This window comes from Orycteropus afer, unplaced genomic scaffold (genome assembly GCF_000298275.1).
Source record: "Orycteropus afer afer isolate SDZICR_OR568_19922 unplaced genomic scaffold, OryAfe1.0 scaffold00744, whole genome shotgun sequence".
Lineage (NCBI taxonomy): Eukaryota > Metazoa > Chordata > Mammalia > Tubulidentata > Orycteropodidae > Orycteropus > Orycteropus afer.
This window is the reverse complement of record NW_006922331.1, coordinates 141150-160386: the sequence shown is the minus strand read 5'-3', so window position 1 is coordinate 160386 and position 19237 is coordinate 141150. Positions and strand designations below refer to the sequence as shown.

Here is a 19237-nt window from a genome sequence, read left to right as displayed (position 1 = left end):
GGAAGTCGACCTCCCAGATTCTCTGCCCAGCACCCACCCAGCAGCGTCCCATCTCCTGCCCTCGGAAACCCCCCAGGTGGGGCTTCCCAGCCTGGCTGCCTGGCGCTGCAGTCTGGGCCTGGGGCCAGGGGCTGCAGCTTGCACACTGGTTCCTGCAGTACCGGGAGTGGCCATACGGGGGCAGCAGAGGGGAGGCCTTGCTGGAGGGAGAAGGGTGAAGCTTGGCAGGGTGCTGGTCCTTCAGTACCGCCCCCCCCCATGGCCCTCAACCTAACTCTGCCTCTGAGTCTGCTCAGGCTGCTCCCTGCGGGAATGCCCTTCCCACAGCTCTGGGGCTGCAGGGCCGGCCGGGACTCGGGACGCCAGCATCCCTTGCGTGGGGGTGGGCTTCCACAGCCCCGCCTTGGTCCGAGGGAACCGGCCTCAGCCACTGCCTCCTAGAAGGCTCAGGTGCAAGTTGCTTCATCTTTCCAGAGGTAAGTACCGGCCTGGGGGTGAGGCCCCAGCCCTGCCCTTCCCGGAGGGGATTAGCAGAGATGGGGAGGGCCAGCAAGGGTCCAGTGGGTGGAGGCCGAGCACCTCCAGGTGCCGGAGCTCCTGTCACTCCCAGGCCTGGAAACACCCTCCTCCATCCCCCTGTCTCCTGGACGCCCCGGGGCCAGGCCAGCCCCTCACTCTGGGCATCATCCCAGCCAGAGTACCCCTCTGCTGACCCGCCTCTTCCAGGAAGCCTTCCAGTCAGGACCTGCCCTGACCCAGCATTGAGGGCTGGGAGGCCCGGCTGAGAGCCCCGAGACAAGGACGCAGAGAAGGGCCTAGACCGCGCCACGAAGGCGGGCCCAGCTGCAGGGCGGGGCCTCGTGGATACCACCTCCGCCTCACTGGCAGCCTCCTCTCTGCTGCCCCCGCATGGCCACTCCAGGAACTGCAGCCAAGGGACATTCCACCTGTGCTCGCGTCCTATCCTAACCCCTCCCTCGGAGTGCTGTCCCCCCAGGGCAGGGGTGGGGACGGCAAGGGACCCGGCTTCTAGACCTTGGGGCCGTCCCTAGAGGAACTGGGCTGGCACCTTCAGTGACCATACCTGACCCCAGAGCCACCCACCTGTGGGATCAGAAGCCGGGAGGCTCAGGAGACCAGGGGCTGGGGGACCCAGGGCCAGGCTGAGCCATTCTGCTGCAGGACGGCAAGGGCAGACCCTGGGGGTCAGGCTGGCACCCCAAGTGTGCCCCACTCCATGATGGTGTGGGTGTCCATGTGGAGCCCTGGCTCACACCGTCCCACATCCCACCCCGAGAGGTGGTCCCTGTCCTGTGACCCGTCTACAGGTAAGGAGGGACTTGGGCCAGGTGACCAGGCAGTGGAGGAACGGGGTGGGAGGCAGACCCAGCTCCCTCTGGGTGCTGTGGGTGGGTGGTCCACAGGGCAGCTGGAATGAGGCACCAACATGCGACATCAAAGTTAGACACATGGCTGTATTTTCTCCTCCTAAGAGGGGCTCCGCGTGACATCCACAGCAGTTAGATTACAAGCCTGGAGTGTGAGGTAGTCGCCCCACCATGGGGACGCTGGCTTTGTGCTCCGGGCTCCTGAGGCTGCCCCTGAGCCGAGGTCTGGGTCGGCTGGGGTCTCAGGCCAGGAACTGAGGCAGCAGGACACTGGGGGCTCAAGTGAGTTGCCAGGTGCCAGGTCTCAAATGTCCAGGGAGCAGGGTTATGGTCGTTGGCCTATCAGGACGTGTGGTCCCAGGCACTTGAGCATCAATTCTAGATGCTGGGGTTGTAGGGCCGGACACTCCACGCTAAAACTCCCAGATGTGGAGTGTAGGTCTGGTAGAAGCGCTAGGGGCCACCATGCCCAGGATTGAGCGTCAGCACGTGGGCAACAGCTTTGGTCGGTGCAGATTGCATATTGGGTTTCAGGCATCCGGGCCATAGTGCAAGTCCTCGGCCTGCGGCTGGTCACACAGGCTCGGCGGTCATGGCTGCGAGCCCCAGCTGATATCCCTGTAACGGTGATGCACACACTTTGCAGCAGGAACAGCACCCCGGGTCTCCGGAGGGACTGACTGGCGTGTTGGGACCCGGGCTGGGCGTGGCCTGGCGTGTTGGGGTGGGCGGACACGTTGGGGCGTGGCCTGGCGTGTTGGGGTGGGCGGACACGTTGGGGCGTGGCCTGGCGTGTTGGGGCTGGGCGGACACGTTGGGGCGTGGCCTGGCGTGTTGGGGTGGGCGGACACGTTGGGGCGTGGCCTGGCGTGTTGGGGTGGGCGGACACGTTGGGGCGTGGCCTGCCGTGCTGGGGCTGGGCGGGGCATAGTGGGGCAGCGCCAGGGGTAAGTCACCTGTGGCCCTTGCGGCGGCGCAGCAGCACGAATACCAACACGCCCAGCAGGGTCACGGCCAGGCCTCCAAAGATGACGCTTAGCAGCACCGTGTAGCTCCGTCCTGGGAAGGGGGCACAGTGAGGGTGGCCCAGTGGTGCCAGGGCCGAGCAGGCACATGGTGGGGGTTGGGGGGCGACCTACCTGGCTGGCACCTCGGCGTGGGCATGGACCAGGTGCCGTCCGCCTGGCAGGTGCTGGCCTCTGCCCCCTCCAGGCTGTAGCCGGAGTTGCAGCTGAAGCGGACGGTGAAGCCCGCCAGGTACGAGATCCCCTCCTTGCGCCCATCGGCAGGTGGCGCTATCCAGCCACAAGACACCACTGGGGGGCGGGGCAGGAGACAGGGCTGAGTGTCCCTGGCCCTTGAGGAGGTCCTGCCCCCGTGCCCATGACACCCTCCCCGACACCCTCACCCCGCTGCAGGCTCTGGGCACGTCGCAGGTGCAGCTGGTGGGCGGCCCTCGTGCTGTTGCCAATGCTCAGGCTCCCAGTAGCCACCACGTCAAAGCTGCAGAAGGGGTCGCCCTCACAGAAGGTGTCTGCCTGGTGCACCAGCTGGGCGCTGGGGGTGACCTCGTCAGGAAAGAGGGGCTGGTAGGAGGGGTCGTGCTTGGGCCCCAGGAGGAAGTTGTTGACCAAGACGCGGGAGTCGTAGGTGAACAGCGAAGACTCATTCCGCACAGCCCCTGGGGATGTGGCAGGGTGGGTCAGGGGCTGCCCTGCTGGCCTCTCTGGGCCGGTGTCCCTCAGCCCGTGCCCAGCGTGCCCCTGAGGCCACTCACAGTCAGCCCCAAACTGGAACAGCTGCCGGGCACTGGAGGTAGCTGGCAGGACACGCCCATTGCGCAGCATGAAGTCGTCACTGGGGATGCCGTTGAGCGTCCCAAGGAGGCCCCGGGTGTGGTTCCGGAACTTCTCGGGTAGCAGGATGGTCACGCTCAGAGACGGGCCCTGTGTGCTAACCTCCACGCCAGCCCCGGAGGACAACATGATGGACACATGGTCAGAGCCCACGGACAGGAACATGCCTGCATGGGGGGTGGGGGTCAGAGCCACCCACATGGGCGCCATCCCCAAGCCCAACCTCTATCTCTGGGCACACCTGTGGTGGGCCCCCCAGTAGGTGCCCTGCCCCTGTGGGAAACCCCACGCCAAGGCCACAAGTGGAGGGTCACCTGCCACCCCCTTAACTGCACTTGCTCAGGGCTCTCGAGGTAGCAGAGCTGTGGGAAGAGACGGACACTGGAGCTGGCCTCTGTTCCTCCTGAGGGGTGCCCTTAACCTCTCGGGGAGGGTGGTCAGGGGCCGTGGTTAGGAGCGTGCCCACTGTCTGGCCACGAGGGGCTTGCAGCCAGCGCCCGTGAATATGACTGGCATATCCACAGGGTAAAGTCGAGGCCAGTGCCCCACAGAACATAACAGCAGCCCCTAGGGCTACATGTCATCCGACCTGGAGCCATATTGGGGCATGGAATCATTGCCCACTGGCTGTGCCGGCCCGCCCAGGCCCCTGTGTGGTGGAGCGAGGGGTGGACCCCCACTCAGCATCTGAGCCTGGGTGGTCTTGGGCCAGGGCCGGGAGAGGTGGGAAGGCCCTGGGGCCAGTACCTCACCTTTGAGGTCCATCCAACTTTGCTCGTCAAAGCTGAGTACCCGTTGCTTCAGTAGCACCTGTGGCGTCTTGGCCTCGCCAGCCAGCCGGACCTCCACCACATCCGAGGAGGTGCCTTCCTGGACCGCTACTGCGGTCAGCTCTGTGCCGAGGGCCTGAGTGCCTGGGGGCAGACAGGTCATTGGGCTGGGCTCGACCTCCCACCTGGCTGCCCCAGCTCCCAGGGTGAGGGCTGAGCCCACGAAGAAGCCCCATGCAGAACCCCCAGCCAGCCTCACCATTGGGCATGGTCCGGGGCTGGCTCCTGCCCTGCACACTGAGCTGAGTCAGGCCTGCCTCCAATAGCACGTATTCGCCACGTCCGTTGAACGTGAAGTTGGTGCCATCGAAGGTGAGGAAGTGTGGGTCCCCGAAGGCGGAGGCTGGAGGAGGGGGGGGGGGTCAGGCCCGGCAGGCGGCGCCCTGTCCTGCCCCCAGGGGTCCCGGCCGGCACTCACCTAGGTACGGGGGCTGGTAGTTTTGGCAGCCGCTGGAGCGTCGCCGGTTCATGTAGCGGTGGCACTCGGGCGCCCAGAGGCAGCAATGGTAGAAACTGATGACGTCATAGATCCAGTGGGAGAGGCCGGGCACACGGGGCGGCACGAGGAATGGGGGCGCGCCCCAGTCATGCCCACGGTCCGGGGTGCTGCCGCCGGTGGAGTCCGCCGTCAGGAGCTGCGTGCCCTGTGCTGTGTAGCAGCACTGCTGGCCCGAGGCGTAGCTGGGGCTGGGGACACCGACAGGTCAGGGCGTACCCGCAGGGCCCCCCCTGCCCCCCCAGCGCCCCTGCCGGGTGCTCACCTGGCCTGCACCGAGCGCACGCAGTGCACGGCCCCCGGGTGGTAGGTGCACACGCTGCCCTGGTCAATGTCACAGCCATAGTCCGTCTGCAGAGTGGCAGGCATCACCTTGTCACCCTCGGCCTTGGGCCTGCCCCCCTTGGGCGGAGCCCCACCACCCACCACCGTCCTGGGGCTTCTCCATGGGAGGTCTGGGAGGCAGCAGAATTCAGGGGTCCACAAACCCGGCCCCAGACCTCCACCTCCCAGATCCTCAGAGCTGGGTCCTGGAATTGGCACCCAGAGACTGCGTGCCCCACAACCCCCAGGACCCCGACGTGGGTAGGGAGATAGGGTCTCACGAAAAAGCGTCCGGAATCAGCGCGGGCCTGGGCCAGCGTGCACGGGCAGTCGGGGAGCTCCCCCAGGAAGTCAGGCAGGTGGTCTTCCAGCTTCTCCCAAGCCAGGCACTGGGTACGAGCCCAGGCCACGGGGTCGGCCCGGAAGTCGTCACCCAGGTGCCAGGCCAGTGCGTGCTCATTGCTCCAGAGCGCCTGCACGTCCCTGTGGGGGACACGGCCCTGAGGGGGTGCTCTGCAACCACCCCCCACCGTGGGGCTCACCCTCACCCCCACCGGCCTGCCCGCTGCACCCTGTTGCCTGCGGGAGCCCTTACCTCTCCCCAGCCCGGTGAGTGCTGGCCAGGATACGCAGTGCCCCCACCTCCCAGCGCTGGTAGTTACTTGGCGCGGGTTGGGGAGTGAAGGTGTAAGTGCCTGAGTTGGAGATGTCTGTGGCCAGGCTGTACAGGTAAGACCACTTTGCCGTCCACTCCACTGAGTACGGCTTCCCTGAGGACAGAGAAGACTGTGGTCTGGGACCCAGGGGGAGGGGTCCCTCCCTCCGCACGCCCAGGGTCACTGCCCACACCAGGCCAGCCCTGGTGAGGGGGGCTCAGGGAATGCCCGGCGCCCCGCCTCCCTGCGCTGCCAGGCCAGCCCCCCTGTCTGCACACTCCCCTCCCTCACCCCTTCCTGATCTCCAATTCCCTTTATCTCGTCTCTGCCCGTCCAAGCCCCCAGGCCCTCGGAGGCGGCCCGCCTGCTCACCTGTTTCCTCATAGCCCCATAGCTCGATGGAGACGTGGCGCGTGGGCAGCGCCTCGGGGCGCCAGGTGACGGTGAGGTTCCCCCCGGTCCCCGCAGTCCCATAGTATTGCCAGTGGGTCTCGTTCACCAGCGAGCACTTCTCTGTCTGCGAGACCTTGCTGGGGTGCACTGGGCGGGGGAGGAGGCCAGTGAGGGCTGGGCCGAGGGGCGAAGGGCTAGGGGTCCCAAGGACCAAGCAGTGAGCAGAACAGGACACAAGTTGGAGACCCAGCCTGTGTTCTCGTGGGAAGCTGCGGCCCCTCCCTCTGGGCTGGGACGTGCGCCTGGATGCTGGTGGGGGTGGGTGAAGAAGTGATGCTAGGGGAATCCCCGTTCTGCGGGCGTAGCACCCATGGGCCGGGCGGGATGCCCAAGGACTGGTTGAGCCAGCGTGGCGGGTGTCATGTGGTGGGCAGGTCTCCTGCATAGATTAGTGCTGGGGAGAGGCCCTTGGGGGCCGGGGTGCAGGGGCGCTCACCAGCCAGCCAGATGCCTGAGCGATCAAAGGTGCGGCCATTGTCCAGCGAGAGTGTGAAGGGGATGAGGCCACTCTCGTAGAGCAGGGGTGACACGCAGTGCACTTGTCCACTGCTGTCCACGTGGCCACGTGTGTGCTCGCTCTCCTTAAACCTGTGGGCCAACGGCCAGGAAGTGGGCCAACGGCCAGGAAGTGGGCCAGGGCCAGGGAAGCCGCCAGCCCTTCGCCGGGGACCCATGGCCGCCCTGGGCAGGGTGCGAGGAGCAGTGCCCACCTGCAGACGATGCCATCAGCGGTGCTGGTACGCAGGCGCTGTACCACGAAGTCCTTGCCACCCATGATGGAGCCCGAGTAAGGCAGGATGTCCAGGCAGAAGTCCCGCATGTCCAAGCAGCAGGTGCCCAGGCCGGAGCAGGTTGGGTGGCAGGAGCAGGGCCCACTCTTGTCCCCACAGCGCTGGGCGCAGCTCTCCTTGGCCCCTGGGGGAGAGGACACAGAGCGCCATCCAGTTATCCCACACCCAACTCCACCAGGGAGAGGGGGTTCCCTGGGGACACAAGGGGTGATTCTCGGAACAAATTAGCCACCAAGTCCCCCAGTCCCAAGGGCAGGGATTCCCAGAGCACTGCATTTTTGTGAGCCCTAATGTGGTCTGAGGACCTCTCCGGCTTTCCTGGCCTGGGGTCTTGCAACATGGCCACCAACAGCCCTATTAGAGGTCCCCAGTGTGGGGGGTGCCAGGCAGAGCGTGCCACACCCTTCTCCTAATCCTTTCCGGAGAAGAAAGGGCATCCTACGTGACTCCCACCCTTCTAGGGGTCGTGGGTACGCCCTGCCCTTCTGCCTCAGGGGAGGAGAGCTTTTGTTTAGGAAGGTCAAAGACAAAGTCTAGGGTGGGGCGCGGCCCTTGGTCCTCCCCCAGTGCCCCTCAGGCTGCAGCCACTCCAGACCATTTTACCGCACTTCACCCTGTGGCCAGGGTTTGGCCTGTGAGAGTACCAATAAATATTTATTGACCCATTAAGGGATGGCTCAAGAAGGTGTGTGTGTGGGGAGGCTGAAGTTGCCAGTAAATGAGATAAGCAGGAAGGGATGGGGGGGCTCTCCAACACTCTGCCCTGCATTGGCCAGGGGTCAGGCCCTGGGGCTGTCCTGCCTCCCTGCTCTAGTCCCCAGCCCCAGTCTGGAGCCCCCCAGCCCCCGGTGTTTCTTGGTAATAATAGGGTGCCCTATCCAGCCCCCTGGTCCCCCCCAGCGTGTCTGGGTGGGCATAAGGGCACCCCAGTGCCCTGTCCGTACCCCAGCCCCCCGGTGCATCTGGCAGGGTGTTAGGCAGCACCCCAGTGCCCTGCCCCAGCCCCCCGGTGCATCCGGCTGGGTGTTAGGCAGCACCCCAGTGCCCTGCCCCAGCCCCCCGGTGCATCTGGCAGGGTGTTAGGCAGCACCCCAGTGCCCTGCCCCAGCCCCCCGGTGCATCTGGCAGGGTGTTAGGCAGCACCCCAGTGCCCTGTCCGTACCCCAGCCCCCCGGTGCATCTGGCAGGGTGTTAGGCAGCACCCCAGTGCCCTGTCCGTGCCCCAGCCCCCCGGTGCATCTGGCAGGGTGTTAGGCAGCACCCCAGTGCCCTGCCCCTGGCCACAGGCCCCAGCGTGTTTTGCGTGGAAGTTAGGCTGCCTCAGCCTTCCGTCCCCTCTGGCAGCCCACAGCCTCCCAGCATTTTCAGGGTGGGCATCAGGGCACCCCAGCTCCCCATCCCGGCTGGCAGCCCCTCCACCCAGTCCCAGACTTTTCTCCTGGCGTGACCCCAGACGAGGGACGGACTGGCAGAGGCTAGACCCACAGCAGATGTCGGAACGTTTGTCCCAGCCGGCTCTGCAGCGGATGGGCAGACCCAGAGGGCCCTGGCGCGCGGGCGAGGGTACCTGCGGCAGGCCGGGGGCCCGCGCCGGGGGCCGGGGCCAGGAGCAGCAGCAGGGCACAGGACACCACAGTCAGCTTCATGGCGCAGCCGGGTCTGCGAGTGGCGCGCGGCCGGGAGGGGGCAGCCCTTTAGGGCCACCGCCCCGGCCCCGCCTCCAGCCCCGGCCCGGCCCCGCCTACCTCAAAGTCCACAGGTGGTGGGCCAGGGTGGGTCGCGCGCCTGGTTAGCGCATTCCTGAGGACGGCCCGGCCCGGCGGGACCCCGGCGTGGGGGCGGAGCGATTGCAGGCGGACCCACGCTGAGTGGCCTGGGCCAGGCGGCGGTGTCAGGGCTCGGCGCTGGGCCTTGGGGAGCCGGGAGTCTCGGCCGGCAGGCCCCTTGCCCAGCTGTCTGTCCCTGACTTGGTGTAACCTCAGCCCTCCCGACGCGCCCGGCCGAGGTCTGGGCGAGGCACAGTGCCCGGTGGCTGCTGGGAGCGCTGCAGCCGGGCAGGGGTTGTGGGGGGAGGGCTCAGGCTTGGGGCTGACACTGGGGCCCCGCCACCTCCAGCTGCAGGCCCGGGTCCAGTCGAGGCTCCAAAAGGCAGGCGTTCAAGGGCACACGGCGCCACCGTGCAGGACCCCAGGTGGCTTGAGCCTTCGGCCTGACCAGCCCACTGTCCCCATCAGGGCCCCTCTTGGAGGTGGGTGTGCTGCCAGAAACCCCGAGGCACCCCTGAGAGCTAGTTGCTACAGAAAGGGGGGCAGGAAGCCTGCCAAGGTGTGGGGGTCGGGGCTGAGGCCCAGGCTAGCCCTGCTCCACCTCCCACCTGCCGCTCCTACAAGACAGCTGGGAGCAGGGGAGGCCCCCAGCCTCTCAGAGCCTGGGTGTGTCCATGGAGGGCCCTTCACTCCCCAACACCCCTCCGTAGGCCCCCAGCCTCTCAGAGCCTGGGTGTGTCCATGGAGGGCCCTTCACTCCCCAACACCCCTCCGTTGGCGCCCTGGTCCGGAGCCAGGAGCTGGCTGGCATCCTGGTCCGGGGCCACTCCAGGTCACAAGCCCCACATTAGAGCCAGGCGGATGACGGGAGCGCCCCCCGCAGGTCTGGCTGGTCGCGGGGCCAGGAAGGCGCTGGAGTCGGCTGCGGACGGCGAGGCGCACTGGTCATCACCGGCCTCCAGCCCCGCCCCTGCCACCGAGACTGACAGAGGGGCCCGCGGGCTGCCCCGCCTAAGAGGGCACCAGGCAGGAGGCAGGGGCTGCCCGAGGTGGGGGTAGGGAGGCGGAGGCGCCGGCGTGAGCTGCCCGTGGGCGGGAGGTGGCCGGGGACGCCCTAGACCTGTACCTCGTCAGCAGCCCGGCTTGCAGGGCTGGCTCGGGGCCCGGGTGCAGCGCTCCGCTCCGGCCCACCTAACAGGGCCCCAGGGTCGCGCTCTGCGCTGGGCGCCCAACTACGCCTGTGGGAATCCAGGTGGTGAGGGGTTGACCCTGCGCCGGGCCGCCAGCCTGACACCGCCCCCTGCGGGACTCTCCAGGCCCCGCGCCAGCCCGGCCCGCCTCAGCCCGGCCCGCCTGTGGTCTTCCCTGGCCCTGCGGGCGCCCTGCTGGCCTGGTGGTCCCCTGGATGCTTGGCCCAGAACCCTGCGGGTAGCCCCGCCCTGGCCACCACCCTGCAGGAGAGGAAACAGCCAAAGACCCCAGTTCCATCTTTATTAGAAAATAAACAAAAAAGGAGAGGGGAGGCCGCGCCCCGGGTGCGTGTACCAAAGGCCATGCGGCGTCTGGTGGGTTAGGGGGAGGGTTAGCCTAGAAAAGACGCCCGGGCCTGCGCCCGGCCCCGCCCTCAGATGTCCATGTCGTCCTCATCCTCGTCTGTCTCGCTCTCCAGCGAGGACTCCTGGCTCGAGGTCTCCAGCACCTCCAGGGCCGGCTGGCACAGGCTCTCCTTCCTCACGTTGGCGGCCGACTGCGCAGACAGGATGGCCGACTGCGGGGGAGCTCGGTCAGGCAGGGGGTGTGTAACGCGCACCCAGTATGCTGACGCCTCCGGGGGCCTAGTGACCTGCACCCCCTGTATCCTGACACCCCCAGGGCCCCTCTATCACCTCTCTGTATCCTGACTCCCCTCCTCAGGGCCCCTGTGCACCCTGCTCCCCCCCCACACCCCCTTCCTCCCCGCCCCCATCACCTTCAGCCTCTGCTTGGTTTCCTCCGAGATGCTGCCTTTGGGAACCAGCAGGGTCGGGGTGGGCGGTGTGACAGTGATTTCAGGAGGGGACTTGGTGGTGACTGCAGGGATGACCAGCTTTGGCATGGTGGGCAGCAGACGTGGCTTGGCCTTGCTGGGCTCGGCCTTGCCCGGGGGAAGCCCGGGTGGCTGGATGCCCCCACTGCTGGGGGCCTTGGAGCCAGAGGCTGTGGGTGAACCATAGGTGGAGCCTCATCACGGGATCGAGAGGCCAGGCCCCTCCCCTGCAGCTGGACCCCTGGCTGCCCAGCTGAGCCCCAGCCCCCCAGGCACAGCTGTGCATTCTGGGAGCTTGGGTCGGGAGCCCGGCCAGCACCCTGCTGCCCAGGAGGCACAGGCCCTCTCACTGGGGCACACGTGCTGGCGCAGCCCCGACCACCTCAGGGCTGGAGAGGCCGGGTAGCAGCCTGGGGGGCTGGGGGCCGGGGTCCCACTCCTGCAGATCCGGGGGGAGCCTGGAAGCTTGTCAGGGCCTGGGGGTGCAGGCTGCAGATGGGCCTGGCAGTTGCCAGTGGGGACCGCGCTAGGAATGATCTCAGCCTGGCCCGGTGCCACGTTACTGCCCGCCATGGCTTTAAAAGGAGTGGGCTTCACTTTGTACCTGGCTGGCGCCAGCCCTGCTGCCCCAATGGGCCGCAGAGTCCCAGGGGTCAGGCTGGCGGGTACGGGTTGGACCCGACACTTGGGCTGCGGTGGCAGCTCGGCTACCCAGAGGGACACTGGTCTGGGCCCGTCAGAGTCCCATTCCTCCTCCCAGGCCTGGCCCCGGGCCCCTGTGGCGTGCGGCCCTCCAACTGCGGCTAGGCAGCCTCGGCCTGGTGGGCCAGGGGCCTGGGCACCCCCACACCTCGCTCTGTCCAGCGGGCACACGAGACAGGACCTGCCTTCCTCTCCACCCCGTTTCACCACAGCCCCAAGCCCTTCAGCCAGCTGCCCCTCGGCCCGCCTGCCGGTCGCCCAGCCCTGCCCCCACCCAGGCCCTGCTACCCCGGCACCTCGTGTCCACTGCAGAGGCCCGCCGGGTGCCCCATGACCTCACAGCCACCCCAGCCCTTTCGCTGGGAAGCATCCCCGCACCTGTCGAGGGCCTCAGCGGATGCCTGGCGCTCCTGTCCCCTTACCTTGGCTGCAGGTGGGCTCAGTGCCTGTCAGGGGGGCAGCCTCCGCCGGCCAGCGGTTCAGCTCTGCTGGGGGTGCTGTGGGGGCCGGCTTCGCTGTCTGTGGGGGCCGGGGCTCCTGGAGGGTGAAGCTGGTGCCCTCTGCCGCTCCGGCCAGCTCTTCTCCCTCTGTGGGGACATGGGGACCAGCTCAGGGCCACATGCTCACCTGTCTGTGGTCACACAGGAATGGGGGGGCACAATGCTGGTGAGCCTGCCTGAAGGGTCCCCCACCTCCAGATGTGGGCCCTGGCCGGTCCTGGGAGAAACTGGCCGGAGGTGAGTGGGTGGCTGGATGCTCGGTGACAAGCAAGGCGGCCTGACTCATGGGCCCTTGTGACACACATCCCACAGGTGAGGGCTCCTGGGGGCCGGCAATCGCCTGCTTCCTGACCAAGCTTATGAAGAGGCAATCAGCACCTTGACCAAAAGCCAGACCGAGCAACCGAGACCCAAGCAGCCAGCCAGTGCAGCGGCAGTGCACCCCGGCCAGGCAACTGGCCCCGCGAGGCAGGGACGGGGACCAACCCCACTGGGCCCTGGCCACTCTCAGCCGCCTCCAGCCCAGGGGCTATGGGAGCACCTTGCCACCTGGCTCTCTGCCCCGACCGAGTGCGCAGCTGTGTGGCTTCCCCACTTTGTCCCGCTCTGCAGGACAAAGCCCGTCCAGCCCCAGAAAGCTGGGAGCACCCAGAGACACCCCCTGCCACTGCCCTCCCACCATCAGCTCCTGGGGCCCCACCCAGCCCGGAAGGGAGTGGGGGCCTGGGCAGAGAACCCCCACGTGCAGTGGGGCAGGGCCTGGCAGGGGCCATCTCAACAGGTTTGGGGGAAAGAAATATACGAGAATCAAGTCTCCCAGATAAAAAGTGTTCATGAGGACCCCACAGAGAAAAACGTGTGAAGGACAGCCTGGGGCCAGGCGAGCCTCCTGTGAGCCCGCCCCTGGCAGAGGCCCCCACACCCTACCGGCCCACAGCAGGGTGAGAAGATAGCGGTCCTGAGATTAGGTCCAGAAGCCATGGCGGAGCTCCCATGGGTCACTGGCCTGGGGAGCAGCTGTGAGCACCCCCAGGCGGTCTGCAAGGAGGCCCACCCAGGGACCTGAGGTCTTGAGCCAAGAGCCCATGAGTGAGCCTGGGGGCAAACTGTCCTCACGTGAGCCCACCTGACGGCCTCCCGTCAGGCATAGAACCTTCGCCAAAAGCAGTGCACAAACTGCCAACCAGACGGCTGGCGGTTCAAACCCATCAGCCACTCCTCAGAAGGAAGGTTGGGCAATCTACTTCTGTAGAGATACCGCCTTGGAAACCCAAGGAAGGGTCGCTATAAGTCGGAACCGACTCGATGGCAGTACATTTGGGTTTTGGGTTTTGGACCGATCCTGAGTTCCTGGCCCTCAGAAACTTAAGATGATGCTTCAAGGCGAGCGGACCCCGATAGCCTGCCTGCACACCTGCGTCCTCACGGCCGGCCTCCCAGTGCTGCCTGTGGCCAGGGCCCCCTTGGGGGCTTCGGTTGGCCACGTCGCCTTGGTTCTCTCTGTCACTGACTCATCTGGAAATCAGACAGCTCCCGCAGCCCGGGCAGGAGGACCCGGCTGGAGGGCCAAGCTCAAGGCCCTTGCCAGCTCTGACCCAGAGTCTCTGCACTGCAGGCCCAACGCAGACTGTGCGGGGGCCTCCCTGTCCTGTTCTGTCCTGAATCGGCAGAGGGCGCGAGGCGACGGAGGGGCTGCGGGGTCTCGGTGGGTGGCGTGACTCACCCCCACCCACTGGATGGTTACTGGGAGCGTGGGCTGCTCCCCGCCATCCTGTGCCACCACTCCCCACACCTGTGCCCATTCTAGACCCTTGGTGCTCCGTCCCCACGTCCACGTTTGACACACAACGTTGAGTCATGGTCAAGTGTCCTCAGCTGCTCTCTGCCCTGGACCCTGCAGAGCCAGGAGCCGACCAGAGGGGAAGTGACCGTGTCTCAGAGCTGAGTCGTGATGTCGTTTGACAGGGCTGGAGGTTCCCTAAACCTCCACAACCCTCCAAGGGAACTGGCGACAGCGTGAGATGGAGACCCGGGGCGGGACAAGACGGGGACCCCACCTCACCCTCCAGGCACTGACTCAGGTCCCAGCCAGTAAGGGGCTCTCAGGCTGGCCTTTGGTCAACAGGAAGTGACATAGCCAAGGCTACACAATTGTGGAGGCCAGGCCTTCTGTGACGATACGGCATGAGGACGAGGCCTCTGGCAGTGCACAGGGTGGAAGGGAGTGGAGGGCCTACACGGAGGGCCTGGGTGCCTGTCCAGCCCCGCTGGCCCCATGGTCGAGGTGACTCCCCTCTGATCACTCCTGGGTCCAGCAGCTGCTGAGACTAGCTGGTCTGGGACAGCAGAGATGGGGTGCCCAGCAAGGGGAACGTGACAGAGCAAAGGACACACCCACCTGCTCCCTTCAACACCCCCTGCAAGCCTCAGGCCAGCCGCCCCCAGACGTAGCTACCTCAGTTACCCACCTCAGGCCCCCAGCCCCCAAGATATAGTTGTCCCAACCCATCCCCACCCCCTGGCACATGGCTACCCCACTCTCTGCCGCCCACACCACGTGCCTGCCCTGACCCTCTTCCCCACCCCTACCCCCACAACATGGCTGCACTGCCCCACCCCTACCCCCTGCACGTGCTACCCTGACCTCTGCCCCCCACCCGTGGCTGCCCCACCCCCCCGCACGTGGCTATCCTGACCTCTGCCCCCCACCCGTGGCTGCCCCACCCCCCCACACGTGGCTATCCTGACCTCTGCCCCCCACCCGTGGCTGCCCCACCCCCCCGCACGTGGCTATCCTGACCTCTGCCCCCCACCCGTGGCTGCCCCACCCCCCCACACGTGGCTACCCTGACCTCTGCCCCCCACCTGGGGCTGCTCCCCCACCTCACCCCCCGTGAAGCTGTCCTGTTCCCGCAGGCTGCCACGGCCCTGGCTGTGGAAGGGGCGGGGCTGCCTGTAGATGGAGCCCCCTGAGATCACTAAGACCTATGCCCCGCCCCCATCCCCTCCTGCACACAGGCTCCCCGGGAACTGCTGGCTTGTGTCGCGGCCTGGTGGGACTTTCCTCCTGCCCGAGGTGTCCTCCGTGCGCTGTGAGGCGGGGCCAGCTGGCAGGGGGCTGGTGGGCCTAGCCCGCTCGGGCCCACCTGGCACGAGCATCCATGGCCAGCAGGCTGGAGGGGTGGGACTCACCGGGGCTCAAAGAGGTGGGGCCAGGGGTGGCCTCAGGCCTGTGCAGCCGGGGGGGCCCAGGGTCCTTAGCCGGGTCTGGAGTGGAGACGGAAGCACAGGGCAGGCAGCTGACGGCGGCCGTGGCAGTGGCTGGGGAGGGGCGGGGCTTGGCGTGGCTGTCGCTGGGCCGCTGGAGGGTGTCAGCCGCTGGGGTATCCGGGGTTGTGGGGGTCACCGCCGCAGGGAAAAAGTTCTCTCGGCTGTCCTTGGGGTGCTTTGGGGTGGTGGGAGTGTCCCCCGCGGCCTGTGAGGACAAAGGATTGGTGAGGAAGGCTTGGTGGGAGGCCTGGGCTCAGGAGGACCCCTGCCGAGCGGCTCCCAGTGCTGCCCCCAAGCCCGCCTGGGCCGGGACTGGCCGCAGGGCCACACAGTGTCCCCCAGAGCCCCAAAACCACAGCACTGCTGCAAGCCAGCCTGTGCCAGGACCGGCCGTGGTGCCACACAGTGTCCCTCAGAGCCCCTCGGTGCTGCAGCCCACAAGCCCACCTGGGCCCTGCCGATGCCAAGATGCATGTGGGGTAGGGTCATGACAGCATCTGGGGGCCCCAACGATGGCCTGAGAGCTGCTTCCTAAGGGTTAGTAGCACGGGTCCTGGGGGCACTCCAGCGCCACCACCCAGCCCGGGAAGGTGAGCCCCTGCAGCCTGGCTTCAGCCCCGCCGCCTGCCGCAGGCTGCCGTTCCCGGACTTTCCTGGTGCCCCCTATGGGGCTCCCCCTCACCTAAGTACACCCCCCCAGGATGGGTGTGACTACCAGCTCCCAGAGGGGAGAGCAGAAAAGGCAGTGCCCCCCCGGGCTTGGCACCCTAATTCGCCACCTGTCTGACGCCTTCTGGGGCCACTGCAGCTGCCCCCACCCCTGGTAGCCCTGTCCCTCTGACACCCGCTGGTCTGGGACAGCTGCACAGTGTTGGTGCCCCGGGGCAGCCTCCTGTACCCGCAGCCAGGTGGACCTGCGAGTCAGGGGTGGGGGGGTGGGGCTGTGCCCTGCCTCACTCAGGACAGGCCTCCCATTACCACCAACCGCCATGGTGACAGGGCACGCCACCAGCAGGGTGAGTGGGCTGTAGGCCAGAGGCAGGGGCACGGTGCTCAGTGGGGTTGAGACGGCTGTCTCCGTTCCCCAACCCTGCCCCCTCCAGGAAGAGGCCTGCCCTGGTGAGGCCGAGGGGTGTGGGGCTATGAGGCCTCAGATGCAACCAGAGGGCCTGGGGCAGGCATGTGGGGCCTTGTCCCCCTGCACCTGTTCCCTGGTGAGCCACACTCGGCCCACCCTCACCCAGTCAGCTCCAACCCTTCTTCCTCTACCTCCCGCCCTTCCAGGTGAGATTACCTGGATAGACACCACCCTCCCCGAGGAGCAAGGAGACCCCTTGGGCACACACCTGGCAGGTCAAGGCAGCAGGCCTGGGACCCCAACCCTAACTCACTGTGTTGGGGGCTTGAGTGTGGGCTGCAGCCCCAGGGGGTGGTGTGGGGCGGGCTTACTTGTCTCTGGGCAGCGGCCCCCAGGTGGAACTGACAAAACTTCACGGCCTGCTCCAACGCTGCCTCCTCGTCCACCTGTAGGAGCACCTACATCAGAGGCTGGGCCACACAGGCCACCCCACACCTGCACTGGTCTCGGGCCAGCCACCTGGCGCCCCTCAGCCTGCCCAGGAAAAGGAGAGGGCTGGCCAAGGTTCCCCAGCACCAGGCTGGTGCCGGCTGCCCTCAGGCCATCCCTCTGACCACTGCTTTGTCATCGGCCTCCTCCAGGGCTGAGGGTCCGGGGTCCCACACAGGCCTCCAGAGTGCGGACAAGGCCCAGGCACAGGGTATCATGAGGATGCCCTGAACGGGGCCAGCCGGGCCCAGGGTGGTAAGACCCGGGCAGGGTGGTCAGGGGCTGTGTCTGGGAGAGGTGAGGGGCACTGGACAGGGCAGCCGGGTGGAAAAGGCCCGCTCACACCAGCGAGAAAAGCAGGCCTCTGTCAGAGGGTCCCATGGAAGGTAACAGAACGGCCTCTTCAGAATGTCTGCAGACGCCCAACCATTCAAGTTCTGGGGTGCTGCCCATGAGAAGAGCCTCAAAACCAGACAAATGCCTGTGCCTGACATGTGTAACAACTAAAGCTTTACAAAGAGAGGCAAAACAAGGACACAAGAGTGTCCAGTCACATCCACTGGGGGCCAAGGTCACACAGCAGTGACAGCCACAGCTGGGGCCCAGGAGGCAGCAGGCGACTGTCACGGGAGGGACACCTGGGCGGGGCACTCACACTCACACACATGGTATACACACAGAAAGACAGTCACACTCACATAGAAAGATGCACACAGGGAGACCAAACACACTCCCATGGGAAGGCACACACGCCCACGGACACACTCATATACACACACACACACACTCTCAGTCTCAGCTTCGTGGTGCACCACTCAGCCAGCTGGCACGGCCCATGGACGCGGCACCAGGAAGGGGCCGCCCACCAGGAGCGCCCAGGGGCTCTGCCCCGGCAGTGGACCGGGAGTCCCGGCCGTGCTGCGGGGCTCACCGTTGAGTCCCAGGTGCTCCCGCATCTTTGAAAGCAGCCGATGTAGCTGCTGTGAGCCACTGCCCGCACCCGACTCCCAGTGGCCCTGTCGTGAGCTGCTGTCCGCGCCCGACCCTGGCAGTCCTGTTACAACTGGTAGCGTCTGCACGGGCTGATTTTCAAAAGTAGGTTCCCAGGCCCTCCCTCCTCATCTGCAGGCCCCTCTGAACTGTGTCTAGCTGCACCCACATCTCCACTGACGCGGTGCTGGCCGTGTATGAGGTGCACTGGCCGGGGCCGGGCCAGAGATTGACTGGGCGTGGCTTCTCTAGCACAGTCTTTGCAACTCCCACGGCTTTACTGGGTGGGACCATGCAAATGAGCTGTGTAGAACTCTGATGTTGGGATGGTTAGTTCCGTCACTCTGCCAGGCTTACAATGAGCCCTCCTAGAGGCACAGGGGGCTCTCACTGCCAGCAAGAGAGAAGAGCTGGAGGCGAGGTGCAGTGCATCCTTGGGCGCGAGATCCCTGCACTAGACACCTCCCTGGCTGAGATGCCAAGGTGAGACAACCCAGCTGAGAAACCAAGGGACTTGCTGGCCCACAGACCAAGAAACGATGGTGGAGTGGGGTGGACGTCGGTGCCCCTATCAGCAGAGCTAAAGGAGCTTTGTAACACTTGCCTGAGCAGGGCAGAGGCCAGGCCGAGAGGCCAAAGGCTAGAAGGTGTGTCTGAGGGGACAGCAGAGGGGAGACTGTCCTCATTGAAGAACTGTGTCCTGAGCGCGTTCCCGAACCTGAATTGTAGCCTGTCACTTCCCTAATAAACCCCGTCATTGTGAGGACTGTCTGTGAGTTCTGTGTGGCCATTGCAATGAATTACGGAACCCAGCAGAGAGGCAGTGAGTGCTGTAGGAGGGGATGGCTGGGGGCCGAGTTGGTGAAAGGCTGGAGGGTGGTGGTGTCTGGCTTCGTAGGAATCAGCCCTGGGCTGCTGACGGTGATTCTGTCACCCCGCCGTGAGGTTGGAGGAGGTCAGAGGATGCCACCTTCATGTCCTTTCTGCACCAGGAACAGAACCTGGGTCTCGTGCATGGGAGGTGACAGTCCTACTGCTGAAATGCGGTGGTCCATAAAGGCTGCATATGGACATTTTAAAGCTTACTGTTGCCGACTCTACCAGTATCACACGCCATCCATCAAAACCACAAAAGCATGAATGAGAGAAGATCAACTGGACACCAGGGACCTCCTGAGAATTAAATATGTACGTGGATCCAAAGACTACAGAGTCAAAAGAGAACCTACAGACTGGGAAGGAATCTCTGGCCATGACGTACCTGATAAGGGTTGGATCTCTGTAATATACAGAAAAAAGCCAGTGACCAGTACAGTAACACTAAGGAAAAGTAAGACACAGAGGCACATGAGAGGTACAGACAACAAAGGGAAACCACACACAATCCTGCGTGATCAGTAACAACACACAGCTGTTGACAGGCGGCTACACAGGTAGACAGGCTGATGATCAGGAATGTCTGGGCAAACGGGAATATAACTGTGACCATATATAAGAGGGACCGGGTCTCCGGGAGCAAGGTAAGCACGGGCGGGCTGGTGCTTACTCACTGATCTGCACTGAACACTTTCCCTTGTTACCCTCCCGAGAGGGACCGGGTCTCTGGGAGCAAGGTAAGCACG

The 19237-nt window shown here is 65.7% G+C and overlaps 2 protein-coding genes across 2 annotated transcripts in view; both read right to left on the bottom strand.

The window, feature by feature from the left end:
* Window positions 1-1766: 1766 nt before the first annotated feature.
* Window positions 1767-8440, bottom strand: SUSD2 (sushi domain containing 2). The gene is made up of 16 exons (XM_007957398.1): window positions 8362-8440; window positions 6714-6918; window positions 6440-6591; window positions 5923-6090; window positions 5490-5664; window positions 5176-5377; window positions 4836-4921; window positions 4493-4761; window positions 4274-4417; window positions 3997-4158; window positions 3166-3411; window positions 2797-3069; window positions 2528-2704; window positions 2345-2447; window positions 2070-2214; window positions 1767-1841 (listed from the first exon to the last, which is right to left on the bottom strand). Exons 1-16 carry the CDS (start codon window positions 8438-8440, stop codon window positions 1767-1769), a joined length of 2661 nt encoding a protein of 886 aa, XP_007955589.1.
* Window positions 8441-10184: 1744 nt separating this feature from the next.
* The window catches only part of CABIN1 (calcineurin binding protein 1), a gene marked incomplete at its 5' end in the record, with an annotated part of 148772 nt that continues 139719 nt past the window's right edge, over window positions 10185-19237 (bottom strand). Inside the window, 5 exons of the mRNA XM_007957396.1 lie at window positions 10185-10328; window positions 10530-10756; window positions 11711-11875; window positions 14981-15263; window positions 16508-16582. Coding sequence (XP_007955587.1) covers window positions 10185-10328; window positions 10530-10756; window positions 11711-11875; window positions 14981-15263; window positions 16508-16582 — 894 coding nt within the window. The remainder of the gene's footprint in view (window positions 10329-10529; window positions 10757-11710; window positions 11876-14980; window positions 15264-16507; window positions 16583-19237) is intronic.